Below are 16,142 nucleotides of genomic sequence, written 5' to 3' on the forward strand. Positions count from 1 at the left end.
AGAGTTTAATCTCAGCTTTTCCATGTCTGCGTGCTTGCACAGGCTTTAATTATAAGACTTTTTTTTTTTGAGGCATTAATTATAAGACTTGAATTATATCCATAAGGTACAAAATTCACGGAATTAATCTATATTATTATTCCAAATTTAAAATAATCTATATTATTATATTTACAAATATAATTTTATTATATTATATACTAATATATATTTAGTCCAATTCAATTTCACAATTCTTACAAGTAATTAATTATATATAAAATCACCGGCGCATGCATGTGGATGTATTTTACAATAGATATATTAGTCCACATGAATAAAAAATAAAACCCTTTGAGAAACGCTGCATGTTATTTAATTGCAATATGCACTTTTAGAATCGAATGAGATTTTATTATTCCCTAGCTTACAGTACTATCATCGTAATACACTGATAAACTATTGTTAGTGGTCCTTTGGCGGTAAAGCACACGGCTTTGTTTCTGTTGAGCTAAGCGAGATCACAAGATATCCTCTAAATGAAATTATACATGTATATTATTATAATGTATCAAGGCGAACCCTTTTATTGTGATTATTGCTGGCTCTTAATTAATCATCTCGATCTTCTGTTGTGGTCTTGATCTTGATCTTAAAGGAAAGAAAATTACTGTGTATACATTTCCGGTAAAAGTGAAAATGTTGTTTTAGATTCGTACTGATAAACTGCAAGAATGTGCTTATAGATCAAAGTAATTTTGGTCCCAGACTCCCAGCAAAGGAAAAAAAGTATAAATATTTTTAATTGTCGAAGTAATTTGCACTTATAATTACTTGCTTTGAATCTTTAATTTTAAATTACAAAATTAGTCTAAATTTCCTTTTATCGAGTTCTATACATTTAATACTATTCTTAATTTTCAGCTCGGATATTCCAATTCATGTAAATATTATCGTATAACTATTTGATGTTCTCAAATTTGTCACGAATTAAATTCTATTTCAAAATATGAAATCCATTTTGTCTCAAATGAAGGAGCTGTCATTTCAAATTTATACTTAAACCTCAAAGTGAACAGAAACAAACTCGAATTTAAATCATTTTAATTATCAACACATATCTATTTACCGTGCTTTAGGTTATTTACTTGCTCAATGTATATAATTCAACATATATATTAGAAACATTCTCTTGAGCTGAAAAAAACTACATATTTACATTATAACCATTGAACAAATAAACTCATTCATACAAATCAAAAACTACCGAAGAACAAAAAAAAGTCTGCATGTGAATTACTTATGACTTATGAGTCAAGTTTTCAGCAATCTTCGCCAACGAATGTAAATTACACGTCACAATCGTATTCGCAAACCCGCAAGTCTCCTCCTTAGTATTCCCCTCCGGCACATCCACCACATACGACTCCACCACCACCGTCCCCTCCCCGCTCTCCGTCGCGTGCAGCGTCGTCACCGACCGGTAATTATTCAACCGGTGATCACCCCCCACCACGCTAAAACTCATAATGTGACACTCATCGTCGAGAATATCTAGCCTCTCGATGCTCGAAACCGCGGGGAGCCCCGAGATCACGTGGACCTCACGTAGACTCCCCACGGATCCGTCCCCGTGGATGACGTGGCAGCTCTTGATGAAGTGCTTGTAGATTTGCGGGGTGTCGAAGGTTCGAATAATTGACCAAACGGTCGATATAGGCGCGGAAACTTTTTGGACCACGGAGGAACAGCTTTGATTCGAGCTGATCATGTGAGTGTGGTAGGGTTCGATTCCTTGCGGCAGCCCTAGAGGAGGCGGAACAATTGTGCACAAATTATTATTGCTCGATTTTTTTTGGAATTTGTATTCGGTGGTTGTGTTGTAGATTCTTTGGAGTTGGAGAGAAGAAGGCATATTCTCGTATATTTGGTTCTTGCTTGCTTTCTCTTCTTCAACTTAGATGGGTTTGAGATGGAGATGTTATATATATATAGAGTGGATTAGATTTGTATATAATTGTGTGGAGAGAAAAGAAAGAGTCGACAAGCAAGTTGGTGATCAAGTTGGTAATAAAAACTTATGGAGGAGCCGATCGAGTCTTGTTTTCATTAGGCTTGTAAATACTCCACCCTAGAACTTACGCCACTCTCTATAATAATATTAAGTCCCTCCGTTTCTTTCGGCAACCTCGTATTCCTGCCCTATAAATCCCTAAACTGTGAAAAAATTATACTCACTACTCTCTCCCTCCGAGGTTATTCATCTTTATTGTTTAAATATATTTTGAGACTCTTAGAATGTTTTGTTTCATAATATTCCTGTTAATTTTTTTAATAAAAATTTAAATATTAAACATTTATTCAAAAAAAAAGTTTAAAAAAATATTATGAAACTATATGTTATAGGAACCTCAAAATTCGTGTCAAAAAGTAACATAGACAACCTGCCGAGACGTAGGGAATACGTCTCGCCGGCACCATTTTAATTATGTAAAAGTACTTCCAAATACATATTTAAATAATAATATATTTTAATAAAAAAATTCTATAATTTTGTATTCGGATTTCGCAGAAGGTGTCCTCACTGCATCCATATCTAAGAATTCTTTGCATTGCGCTTTCCTAAATAATTTAGGTGTGTATAATATTCGCATAAAATTGAATTGATCTATCAAATATCGATTAACATTAAAGTTTCTTAACATTTTGGGGAAAATTTTATAATCTTAAAAATAATGATATATATGTCTATATAATTATATCATTAATGATATTAATAAATATCTATTAATAATCTGATTAAATATTAATTCCAAATTCCTTTTCCACACTGACTATATCCAGTAACAACTGTAAAATAGTACTACCTCCGTCCCTTTTTACTTGTCATTTTGACTTTTTGCACGTAACTTAAAGTGAGTAAAAAACATAATTCCGCTCACTATTTTTCAAATTTTCTTTTTGTGAATAAAAATATAAACTATAAATTTTAATTCGGAAAAAGAAAATTTTAAAAATAATAAGTAGAAGTATGTTCTTTAGTCACCTTAAGTTACGTGCAAAAAGTCAAAGTGACAAGTAAAAAGGGACAGGGGTAGTATGTTACAAACTCTTTTCTACCCCTATTATTATAAGCATACAGTAAAATTGACAAATGACAAGTAGAATAGACCTAGTGTCCCTAATAGCTACCAATTTGAATTTAGCAAAGATACCATCCTCAAAAATTGACAATTGTAGGAACTTGTTTTACAGTTTTCAATGTATAGAAAAAAGAGCAGGCTGCTCAACCGATCAACTAGCATCTATTTTATACCAGTACCACACAGTTTAGACAAACTTAGCCAAAGCCTAGTTGCAATATAGTTTTACTAATTTGGTGCTAATAATTGCAGTCCAGTTAATAAAAGTCTCTATGCATATCTTTTCCTCTGTCCATTGTGCATATTTTCTCACCCACCTTCCTTCAAGTTGAATTTGTTAAACTTTAAGAACCACTTGAATAAACATAAAGTTGAGCTCTAAACAAGTAAAAGCTATCAACTTGGTTTGCAGTCTTCAAACGTTCCAAATTGCACTAAAGGAGAACCTAACCACTATTCCACCACTAGAATTTTGTTGGGCGAACTTGTAATTTTCACCTACTAGAAGCTACTTGTGGATTTTTAACGGAAGATTTTTAGCATTGGTGTGTCATTTGAATATTTGAGTCGGCTCGGCTTGATTCGAACCCGATTTTGAATTTGAGTTTAGATAAATATTAGAATTTTAGAAAGACGTTTATCACCGTTGATACGAGTTTTTAATAAATTTTGTTCGAACTTATTTGATTTTCCAACTCCATTCGACTTGATTTTAACTTGAGAATTTGTATTTTTGTAATTTAATGAATTGGACCGGATAAGATTTTGCCAAGTCGTTCACTTTTTCATGGTTCATCAAGTACTTTATAATTTTGAGTAGTTTGAAATCTGACCGGGCTTGAAAAATCATCATAGGAAGCTTGGACTTGATTTTATACTGCATTATAATTTTTAATTTATAACTTTTGGACTCGATAACTTTCAAACTTGACTTGGTAAAAAAACTGAACGTAGATTTGAGAAGACATGTCGACAAATCCCTAATATCCTTTTTCACTGGTTTGAGGTAAAATTATAAATTTAGCTAATTTCATATTAACCGCTGAAATTTGTCAAAATTTCAAGTTTTCACAAAGCTAAATATTCAATAATATTCTATAAATTATGATTATGATTAGAAAAAACTTTTACTAACACGGATATCTGTAAGAGAACTATTCACTTAATATTAAATATATTATATCAGATAGCTCGGTCAAGCTAGCACGAGACTTGAATGGAGAATTACAAGAAATGTTGCGGTAGAAAAATCCCATCTCCGTAGTGATGCTGACATAAATATTAGTCTTTTATTAGTTGCCTAAAATATGCAGAAAGTAGAGCAAGTGCTAAGATTTGATCACACAGAATTGAGATGTATGCAGCATAATTGACATGCAAGAAGCAGAATGTACAAGAAAATCCATGTTAAGAACATATTAAGGAAACGCATACTATGCCTCGACAGTGAAAAATAAACCATCAACAACTTGCTAGGTGCAAACAACCAATAACAATCTTAGATGCAAGTCTCTAACCGACTAGCTTGATTCATAAAACACAACTGCATGACTGCAGTAATGTTATCGAGTCCCTGAATTTCTGAACTCAGGTAGAGAGATCAAGCTAGAATAAGTCACATTAATAATTCTACGAAACAAACATGTCGATAGTATCACTGCAGATAAACAGTGATTATAAAAAACCATAAACAGCATTCCATATGTTTCTTACAGTTTTGTCGAACACAGCATTGCTCTAGACCAACTTAGCCTTGGATAACAATAGCTGGCAACGAAACGAAGTGGATGCTTGCTGCATGAAAGAGAGGAGTTGTAGGGTACGAGAGGTTTTACATCCGAGAAAGCTGGAAGGTTAATCTTTAACTCTCATCAAACCGTTTGAAGCCTTTTCATTCTTCATAATCTGATGGAACAATGAATTTCGATCTTCCTGTATCATCTCTCCCAAGAGTTCATCTTCAATCTTCAGTGCTTGCCACTGAGAAGGATCCTCCACAAACTCCTCGCTGAATATCATACTTGAAACCCACTCCTTCCATGTTGTTCTCTTGAATTTCTCTTCTTCGAGGGTCCCTGTAGCTAGTAGTTGATACACATAAACAACCTTATCCTGTCCAGGACGAAAAGCTCGTGCAATGGCTTGCTTACTCTTGGAAGGATTCCACTCCGAATCGAGTAAGATCACTCTTGATGCAGCAGTCAGACTGATCCCTTCACAACAGGCCGAGATGGAAGCGAGCATTACCCTTGACGGTCCTGCTGCCTCTTCAAACTTCTCCATCACTCTTCCTCTTTCGAAGAGTTCAAGTTCCCCCTGTAATACAAGAACTTCTTCACCCTTCCTCCAGCCATAGAACCTCTCAAATATTGTAAGAAATAGGTTAATTGGAGCAATGTTGTGACAAAATATCAGTACTTTCTCCTTCCTGATAAGACACCGAGGAATAAGACTCATAACGAATCTTACTTTTGAACCTAATTTCAGGTCATACTTCAGCTTTTCAAGAGCGGCCAACTCCTCCAGACTAAAGTAATTACCCGCACATTGTGTAGTTCGGATTAACCAGGGATGTATCGACCCAAGAGTGATTAGAAGCTCTAGTTCTAATGGAAACCCTTTGTATATAGGCCTTTGATTCTGAAGTTTTTCCAAAATGTCCTGTTGAATTTTTGTCGACTTCATCATCAAAGTGTAAATTTGTAAACCAGGAAGGCTATCGGAACTTCCACCTTCATAAACATCTATAAATTCGTTTGTTAAATTCTTCAAGACATTTAGACCCTGAACTCTTTCCTCACTTATATCAGAATTGATCTTCCCCGATATCTCATTAATAAAGACTTTCCTCGCACGATTTTCACGGGAAAAGTTTGATATTTCTTTCTTCTTCTTCCTAAATTTTGGATCAAGTTCATCTAGCACCTCATTGACAAAATTTGGCCTTGCTAAGCAAAGGGTGTTAAAATATTCTCCAAAGTTATTCTGAAACAGCGTACCAGAGAGCAAAACTCTCAGGTCTGTATCCACCTTCATCAAACCTTTCCGCAATCGAGATTTAGTACTTCTGGGGTTGTGCCCTTCATCAAGGATAAGTATACCTGGACAACGGCGTAAAACTTGAGCCATATATTGTCTGTGGGTATAATTCGAATCATCTCGGGTCAAAGTTAGAAATGAGGTATAACCCATGAGAAGGACACTTGGATGAGCAAGCCAACTCTGTATTTTTTCTAGGCAATCCAAAACATGTAACACATCTTGATTGCGAGGAAGCCCGGCAGGTGCTTGCACTTTCCGCCTTAACAATTCGCCTCTGTATGTCTGACCACCATGGATTTGGTATACAGGAATAGGAATCTTCCACTTCAATATTTCTTTGTACCAAGTATACAGGGTTGTCTTTGGAGCAAGGACTAAAGGCCTTGCTCCCGGGAATAACTTCAAGTAACTCTCCAGAAATGCAATGATCAGCAATGTTTTCCCGGCTCCAGGAGAATGAGAAATGACACAGCCACCCCTATTATTACGCGCTGACTCCATCTCTGCTGGTATCATTGAACCAGCAAGGTTCCGCCAAAGAAACTCAAAAGCTCTTTTTTGGTGGAAGCGCAACTTTTCTTTAAGGTTTGGTATCAAGGCCCAAACACTGTCTTTCTCTTCTGATAAGAATGTATCAGAGTAAGTAGGAATAGAAATATTATCAAATTCCTTTTTCTCTTCCTGCTTACTATCTGAAACATTTTCTTTGTCTTCTTTGCGTACATGCTTGCTTGTGGTCCAGCTATGTGATGGGAACTACATGTAAAGAAACTGAGTTGTGAGAATGAGCAGGTTTGTATACCAAAAAAGGAATTATAGACTATATTCAGCTTAACGGTCTCGACATAATTATAAATATATAAATACAGAATGTTTATGTTGGTATTATTGATGAGATATCCTCACACGGAGATGTTACACTGAGACAGCAATTAACTATAAGGAATGTGCAACTCAAAGCAACCACATATATCAAGTACTTTTTAGCATTTCGAATATTGAAGTTACTTACAAATGGTAATGAGACATATCTAATCTCGGTGCAAACAAATCCACAGGAGCGGCATACGATTCCAATCTCTTCATTTAGTCTGTAATCATGCTGACAAACTTGCCGGCCAATTCCAGTTGATTTTTTTGTTTCATTGGGGACTTCGTCCATGGTGTCCTGAAAATTCAAGCACAATATCATCCTTAAGATTGATAATCAAGTAACATTATCAAGTAGGCATATGCAAATGTAAAAATTAAAAAAACAGCTTAGAACAAGGTAACCGTCTCGACTCCGTGCTAAATTACACAGCAAACATTCCATATCCTAAAATATGGATAAAAAACTCATCAAGCAGTCCAATTTAAGGTGACTAGACTTTTTTCATTTCTGGTTTCCCAGAACTAGTGCAAAAAATTGATAAGAAGGGAATATTGCGCATTTGGAATTTGCAAATTATCAAATAATTACCTCTTCGTCAAGAAGATAAGCTGAAGCCAAGGCCATATCCATTTCTTTCCACAATATATCAATTTCAGAGACCTCTTCTTCACAGCTATCTTCCGGCTCCTCTGGTATCCCTGCCTCATTTTCATCCATGTCCTTCTTCTCCTTCCCTTCATTTTGGTTCGAGGAATTTGATTGAAACTCTTTCCACTGATCAAGGATTGGTGGTTGTTCTTGACCGACAACAGAGTCTATGTCTGTCATGCATCTTCTTATCAATTCCCTGTAAACGCTTGCACTAAAGGCTCTTCTTGTAGAAGATGATCTTGTATGATCATAAATGTTCTGCCAATCTGTAACAGTAGAACGCAACCTCTTGGCTCTGGGATACCTCTTATATGCAGCTTTCCACCCCCATCCGCTGTGCACTAAAGAATAGTTGACTGCAGGTTTTTTCTTCTTTTGTTGTTCCACTTTGGAGTAGTAAGTCCTAGATGTTCTCTTCTCATCTACATTACCAGCTCTATCACTGTAATACTTAGAAACTATTTTACTGATGTCCGCTGCACTAGTTCCAGAAACTTCAGCGGCAAGAGGGTACACTTCACCAGCACCGGAATTGTTTTCAGTAGACAAGGGGACAATTGCACTTTGAGATGGATGTTCTCCTTGATCATTCATAATTATCTCTTGTTCTTCATCAGATGAATCTGAACTCAAATCCATTTGCTTGATATTCCTCTGGCTATTAAGTAAGCTACCAAAAACTTCTTTCCTGTACGAGCTGATTATCTTGTCCATCTCCTCCTGCCTATCGGTTTTATGTCCATCTGTTCTATGTTTCTGTGTTTTGTGTGCATGATCGTCTTGGACAGATAGAGCCATAGGAATATCTTCGTAGTCCAATTTGGACTCTCTGATTAGACCTATACGGCTAATATCAATATCCGGATCTGGCAGTTCATCACAGCCCAGGTAACGCTCGGGCTGCACATTACGACGCTTTGAGCGCCGCAAGTCCAGAACATCATACAATGACAATGATCCAGAGTCATTCAATTCGTCATCAGGTGTCACATTCTGGGCATCAGTTGGAGCAAATGAAACTACGACCGGGGACAGAGTTCCATTCTCTAGCTTGAAAGTCACGGCCTTTGAGCACTGCTCTGAATTCTGAGAATATGTATAAGTATCTCCATCCCATATCTGATAGACAATTTGGCCTTCTATCGATCTTACGTCAAATGTAAGTTGCTTGGCAACAGATGTAACAAGTAGCCATGTCAAATCAGATGCAAACTTTCCTGTAAACAACTTAAAAATGTGACGTGATGTACTGTCCTCCGAGAACTTCCAACGATAAAGTTCATCCTCACAAGGATTCTTTTCAAGTTTCTGGAAAATGGAAATCTTTTCAATCTGCACCATGGTTATATCTTTAGATAGTGCTTTCTTTATCATACCAATAGGGCCTTGTGTGACATAGAACTGCACATAAAACGTGCAAGCGCAATCATCTTCATGAGGTTTCCTCTCTATAGAACTTATTTTTGCGTCAAGCCATACCTAAACAAGAAGAATGAACTAATAATTGAACAAGTTTGAAATTATTTTATAACACGTAGGAACATTAAAGAAATGTCATGCTGATGTAACCAACAATTCCAATAAATTAAGGAAATTATCGTGCAAACTTTGCTAAAGATGAACTAGTTAACTAACAAAAACTTCTGCAATTCAGTCCAATACTTTTCAGGTATGTAGATGAGAAACTGAAAAACAATATCAAAATCATATTGGACACTTCCCATGTTATGCAGACTATTATTACTAACTTAAAGCAAAGTTTATAATATGCTGTAGCAATACACCTAGAGAGGCTTATCTAAACAGAATAGTTTTACTCGAGGAATCATAAATATCCAATAATTTGAGAATAGATACCCCCTGGCCTTTGTAATTTGGAAAGAAGAGGAAGTATCATCCCGCAAAATATGAAAAAAAATATCAAAATTAAAATCAATAATTGCTAATGAGCTGATGGTGTAACAAAGAACTTGAGCTTACTTGCTTGAGCAAAGCTGATAGCATCATACAAAGTATGGGAAATGATGTAGCCAATCACAGGTATGTCTTTGTGTAATAAGATTTAACTTGTTAACTAAAGTCTTCAGCTCCTTTAAAGTTTGAAGCCTTATGAAAACCCAAAATTTACTTAGACAGCCGTGATTTTGGTTTTGACTATTAATTAACGAATTTTCTATGGTGTGCCCATGAACACACAATAGTCACCAACTCCGATGAGAATATTAGCTTTTGATTGGTGGATGGATAATATATGTTAGTTACCCCATGCATTCACATCAATTCCACCAATCAAAAGAAGCCATTTTCATGAGAGTTGGTGCTTATTGTGTGCCCTTGGGCACACATTAGAAAGACCGATTAATTAAAAGTAAATTATTGTGGATCCAAAAAGGAATTATAGCATATCGATGGAAATTATTATAAGTATATCGATGGAAATTAGCATAACATAATGCATGAACATTGAATAGGTATGGATATTAATAAGCTTTTCCCTAAAAACAGATCTCATAACTCTTTGTATAGTTTACACGACTTCAAAATACTTGTACATAGGTGAACTGTTGTTTACAAGGATAAAACGAGGTTCAATATGGTTCCCAACACTGATTCTGTAGGCACAGTAATACTCAATACACTCAGAATGAGACACTTAATATTAGGAAATTTAAGCTACTTAATATTACTAAGGAACCTCATGGCACCTTAAGTCTAAAGTAATGGCATATCAGGAACTTCATGCCACAAGGAACTGTATAGAACAGAGCAGGTAAATATCACTTATTTTGCGGAAGATAGGATTTCAAAAGGACTTACAGGCATTTGATCTTCAGCACTTGAATTTTCTGTATCTTCTGCATCTTCTGTATCTTCTGTTTGTTGAGGCGTTGAGAGCACAGAAACATCAAGTCCAGGTCGTAGAAGACACGTGCAATCAATTGCAGTAGCTTTTCTTGGCTTAATTCGCATACTTGAAATGGGAATCTGCACCTCAATCATTGCTTCATCATCTATAACATGCATTCTTATAGACCCGTCCTTGATTCTTAAGCGCTCTATGCTTTGCCATTTGTCACACCAAAATGCCTCAAAAGCTGAGAGACACTTTCTAATTAGCAAAGGTAAAGACGAAGACAGTTCATATTACAAGCTACGTCAATAAAACAGTGACATTAATCAGATGCTCTCCAGCATTAAATGGATGGACTCTCTCTAAAACCACATCGGTAATAATATCAGGCACACAATCTGGTTCCACCACATCTTCAAAGTTCTGACAATTCACTTCAAATTATCTTCAAGGATACTAAATAAAGGTACAAATTTGTTTTAGACATAATTTTGAATGTCTTAAAAGTTAAGGAGCAACTAGAGTGTATTAAAATGTTAGCAAGACACTAGGTCTCGTTAGGGCTCCACTGTAATAACTGTAACTTGCAGCAAAAGTTCAAGATTAGACTACAAAAAGTTGTGGCAAGCGACAGATAGTTTCAAAATCGTTTATGAATATTGGTCATTAAGATTAGAACTTAGTTGTTCCAGGATAAAGAGGAGATGATCATAATTTGGTCATAAATTCACAATACACGGAGGAAGGGTTAAGGTCAGATTACGGAAAGTTGAGATCTTGTATGCAGGGGCGGATCTAGGAAGAGGCACGGGGGGACACGTGCCCCCCCTAAATTTTATTTTTACACTTTTTCACCATTCTAAATTTTACAAAATTATAGAAGTGCCCCCCCAAATTTTGAAAATATATAGGTTTTTTCCGAAAATTTGCTTGGTGCCCCCCTAAGATTTTGGGTCTAGATCCGCCCCTGCTTGTATGCATCATCACTGACATGTGGGAAGCAGAATGTACAAGAAAATTCATGCTGTTGGTTAATAGTTACTTAAAGGGTAAAAACATATGGATTACTCTTTCTTAATGCCATTGCACAGAACCTTGATGCTTATACTTACGCTTTATATTAAACGGATGAGTGGCTTGATGTAAACTCCGTCTCCTCATGACGCTCCAACCTGCATACTCTTAATAGTTAGCAATAATTTTGGTTTAGCATAATCTGCCTTGTCAAATATAATACTACAACACATATACGCATCACCGCGATGTACAACACCCCTAGCAATGTTTCACCCTATCAATGATATTCATCAACTTCGCTCTACACTGATCAAGATCAACTCGTACACTTACCCAGCGACTTAACCACTGTATAGCATTAACCTCTTAAACTAATCAACCATTATACAAATTATTATAACATACATAATCAACACCTATCAGCCACTCTCAAACCAGGAAAAGTAAGAACTCGGAAAACAAGAGCAGAGCAACAATTATCCAGAAGATATGTCACATAATTATTAAACCTACAAAATTAACGACTACTAATTTACCTAGTTTTGTGCTTAACAAGAAATTTCAGATCAAATAAGTCAAATATCACTTGAAGTTGAGTCACACTTAAAACTGTTGTAACTGATACATAAACTTTAAAATTCTTGATTCTTACCAAATCAAGCAAACACAACTTATACTCAAAGTAACTAGCCATATCATCTTACCACAAAAACAACAAGTAATTTAATAGCTCCTTAATTAGAAAAGATTCAATCTTTCTTTACCCTTTTAGCTACATGAATCAGTAACAGTTCCTCATTTGAGTAAATTCAACAAAAATTTAATAAAAATATATCAAACAATCATTTCAGTAACAGTCCCTATTTTGAGTAAAAAATCATTTTAAATATCTAACACAAGAAGCAAAGAAATGGCAGATAGAATCTATACACACAACTATAGATACAACTAAAAGCATGAAAAGGGCTGCCTTAATTTTACCAAAAACCACCAAAACCAGCAGCTAAAAGATCACCCTTCTTCTTCTTTTCCCTGAAACAATACAAGCACACTATAAACAACTCATATAAAATAACAAAAGCTCAGAAAAATAAAAAATATATATTTTCCGGTGACTTTACGGTGACAATCCGGCGAAATGATGGCCGGAGTGAAAACCCACCAGGCCTTTTGTGTCAGTGTCAACAAAAGTGAAGTAAAAAGCAGCACAAAAGAAATGTTACATTTATATGCACACACATGTGACACGTACATAGTACATGAGTGTGTGTAAATATAAGACGTACGTACAAACGTAAGTATAAATAGTGTGGTTAAAGTGAGTGCGGTCTGTAATAAATAGCCACAACAGTAGTTGTTGTGAGTGCAGGGGAGAAATCTATGAGGGTAAAAATCTGACAGCGTGCCTTGATGTGCGTGCAAATTTACAGTGATTTTTGTGCGGAAAGTGGACGGTAAAAGATGAGTGACCTTGGGAGCTGCGCGCAGTAAAGAAATGGTCTATGGTAAATGGAGGAGTAGGTGAGGGAAGTAGGCTATTTCTGCGGTGGTTTAGCTCAGCCACAGCCTATGAAGATTGTTTAGAGGTGTGTTGTTTGTTTTGTGCTCTTTATCTTGGTTTATGTTTCGATATATTCTGTTTTCTGCGATTTGTATTTTGTAAGAATAATGGATACTGATTTGTATCGAATAAATTCCGCTTTTTGTAGAATCGGAGGAATTGACTTCCAACGTTCGTGAATAAAAAATATCAACAGATATTATGAACTTGTAAAATGTTCATATTTCTATGTTATCTATATTATACTACGGTTTTTCTATGGTGTGCCCATGGGCACATGCTAAGCGCGGAAAATTTTGTGCTTGGATCATTTTGATTGGTTCCTATCTCATGATAATGGTGGACCCCCCTGCAAATACACCAACCACACCAATCAAAATCTCCCAAATACAAAAATTTCCGCGCTTAGCATGTGCCCATGGGCACACACTAGCCAAACCGATTATACTATTACAGTTGATATCCATATTTTCATATTATCTGTATTATGTTACTAAAATTGAAATTGAAATTATAATAAAGTACGATTTTTCTTATTCTCAATTTTGGTGTTGAGAATGTCAAATAATGAACATTATTTGAATCTCAGGACTGTTTTAGTAGAAGGGAGGTCGCGAGAGTATTTTTGCTGAAAAATTAGTGAAAATTTGTGTGATACATTTGTTAGTAACCTTTTTGAATAGCTGTTTTTCGTTTAATATTTTTTAGAAAAAATAGATCTCTTATATCAAATCTCACAAAAAAAAATTATTTACTATTTATATTATAACTCAAAATACGTAAATGCTAAAAAAAATATCGAATAGTGATTTTATTTCTACAAAAACGCTTTTTTTTATTGACACTTTTCCAAACAGCATAAGAAACTATAAGCGCACTTCCAAACAGTCTCTAAGCGAGGATGTCAAAATATGATCATTAGACAACCAAATTTTGTAGTTTGGGGATATTTTCAAGGAGAATGAAGGATGAAAATCGAAGAGATTGTCCAAGTTTATAAATAAATGCATCTAGGTTGCTTTAATAGTCGAGAATCTTTCTTATTTCTTCTTAGTGACATTTTAAGAAAATTGTTACGTGGCAACACGTGAGTGAAGTTGTCCTCAGTTGAATATGTTAATAGGATCTCACATCACTTGCAAGCTGAACTCAAAATTTTCATTTATGTATTTTTCTTTTTAAAAAAAATGATAATATAATAAAAGATTGACAACAACTTGGTGCTAAATGCATATACCAGAATATTTAGTGACGCTACATATGAAGTTCATGTAAAGAAAGCTGTAATAATATAAGGTACAAGAGTAAACATATAAATGTGAAGACGGAATAGGAAGATCTATGACACAATATGAAAGGGCTTGATAATAATCAATTCAAGTTATGACAACTAAACGAAGGTGCAAGAAAGGATCTACTGTCACGAAATTAGAAATTATGGATACTATTATGAAGTTTATAACCAAGTACAGGACGTATATATTCAAGTAACAGATTCGAAAGTATCAGTCACATGTGAACGGTATTTTCACATGTCTGTAAAAAATGTAACAAGAGCTAGGATAGCACGTGAAAAAAGTTGGCATCTCAAAGAGAATAACAAGATTGTTCCAAACTTAAAAATGAATTTTTTTTTCAATATTCATATAAATTTTAGTAATATTTTATTTTACTTACATTTTTCAAAAGATTGTTGGTGGTAACATATGAATGAGATTGTCATAACTTTAATAAAAATATATATATTTATGCATTTATCTCAAGCAAATTCATGAGTAGAAAATTTATTGCTAAATCGTTGTAGCAATAAAACCATAATAAAATATTCATTAAAAATGCATGATGATATTTTAATTAATTTACATAAGTTCTCACAACATAAATTATAAAAGTAACTTGCACGATTCATCCCAAATTCTCCAATTCCGTGTAAATGAATCATAACAATAGAGCAAAACAATACCATTTAAGACGCGACACAAAAAGTATTCCGATCTAATCAAATCAAATGAAATTAGAATTGGAATTCGGGAATCACTAATTATTGATTGAGGTCTAGATCGCGACTCACTTCCATCATTATAACTAGAATTTATGTTAAGTTTTAATACTTGATAAAGCAAATAATATCATCCAAGTCACAAAACAGAAAGCATTTCGATCTAATCAATTCAAAATTAGAATGAGAATCACTAATTATTTATTGATTGAGATCTAGATCGCGACACACTTTCATTATTATAACTAGATTTTATACTAAATTTTAATTAATTTATCCATCTTAATTACAAAAATTGATATGTTTTTCAATTGAACAAGTTTCTTGAGATTTAAAAATACATGGTATGAACAATGAACAAGATACAAAACTTGATGCGGAAAGAAGTTGTAGAGACTTACCATACATAATCAGAGTGAAATTTGGATCTTGGTAGAGATTAGACGAGTAGAAAAATGTGATGAAGATTGCACAATTTTATTTATTTAGCTCATTTTGATCTAGATTGTTCCCGTATATACTTGGGTCGGATCTTATATATGTGATATTATTTCGGTTATAATACATTGAGATTATTACACTTTGGACCCCTGGATTTTGGATCATTAGTAAATCTGTAAATGAGTACCCACACTTTAAAACGTGGTAATTCGTACCCCAAAGTTTGTAGTAGCTTTCAGTTTGTAACCCTTACCCACCATTCCGTTAAAAACTGATGTTAACGTTAAGTATTTGAGGGTAACAGTGTGTATGTTAGTTTCTAACAATTACTTTACCTCCGTGACCCCTTAAAGTTTATGTATTATATTTTGAACATATTTCTGAACATAATATGTATTTAGATTTAGAATCTGAAAATTTATTTTAAAATTTGGGACTGCTGAATAAAAACATGTATTATTTAATTTATAATATGTATTTAAATTTAGAATCTAAAAATTTATTTCAAAATTTAATTTAAAAATTCTTTACATCATTGTGTGCGTTTAAAAATAATTTCAAAATATAATACATAAACTTTGAGG

At 34.5% G+C, this 16,142-nt stretch overlaps 2 protein-coding genes across 2 annotated transcripts; both read right to left on the reverse strand.

The window, feature by feature from the left end:
* Window positions 1-1,177: 1,177 nt before the first annotated feature.
* On the reverse strand, window positions 1,178-2,033 carry LOC108214097 (abscisic acid receptor PYL4). Its single transcript, XM_017385893.2, has one exon. The coding sequence runs from the start codon at window positions 1,892-1,894 to the stop codon at window positions 1,280-1,282; it is 615 nt and encodes a 204-aa protein (XP_017241382.1). The 5' UTR covers window positions 1,895-2,033; the 3' UTR covers window positions 1,178-1,279.
* A 2,562-nt stretch (window positions 2,034-4,595) lies between these two features.
* On the reverse strand, window positions 4,596-12,816 carry LOC108214094 (SNF2 domain-containing protein CLASSY 1). Its single transcript, XM_017385888.2, has 7 exons — window positions 12,679-12,816; window positions 12,539-12,589; window positions 11,653-11,712; window positions 10,507-10,784; window positions 7,627-9,168; window positions 7,177-7,332; window positions 4,596-6,920 (listed from the first exon to the last, which is right to left on the reverse strand). Exons 3-7 carry the CDS (start codon window positions 11,699-11,701, stop codon window positions 4,977-4,979), a joined length of 3,969 nt encoding a protein of 1,322 aa, XP_017241377.1. The 5' UTR covers window positions 11,702-11,712; window positions 12,539-12,589; window positions 12,679-12,816; the 3' UTR covers window positions 4,596-4,976.
* Window positions 12,817-16,142: the final 3,326 nt, after the last annotated feature.

This window comes from Daucus carota, chromosome 3 (assembly GCF_001625215.2).
Source record: "Daucus carota subsp. sativus chromosome 3, DH1 v3.0, whole genome shotgun sequence".
Lineage (NCBI taxonomy): Eukaryota > Viridiplantae > Streptophyta > Magnoliopsida > Apiales > Apiaceae > Daucus > Daucus carota.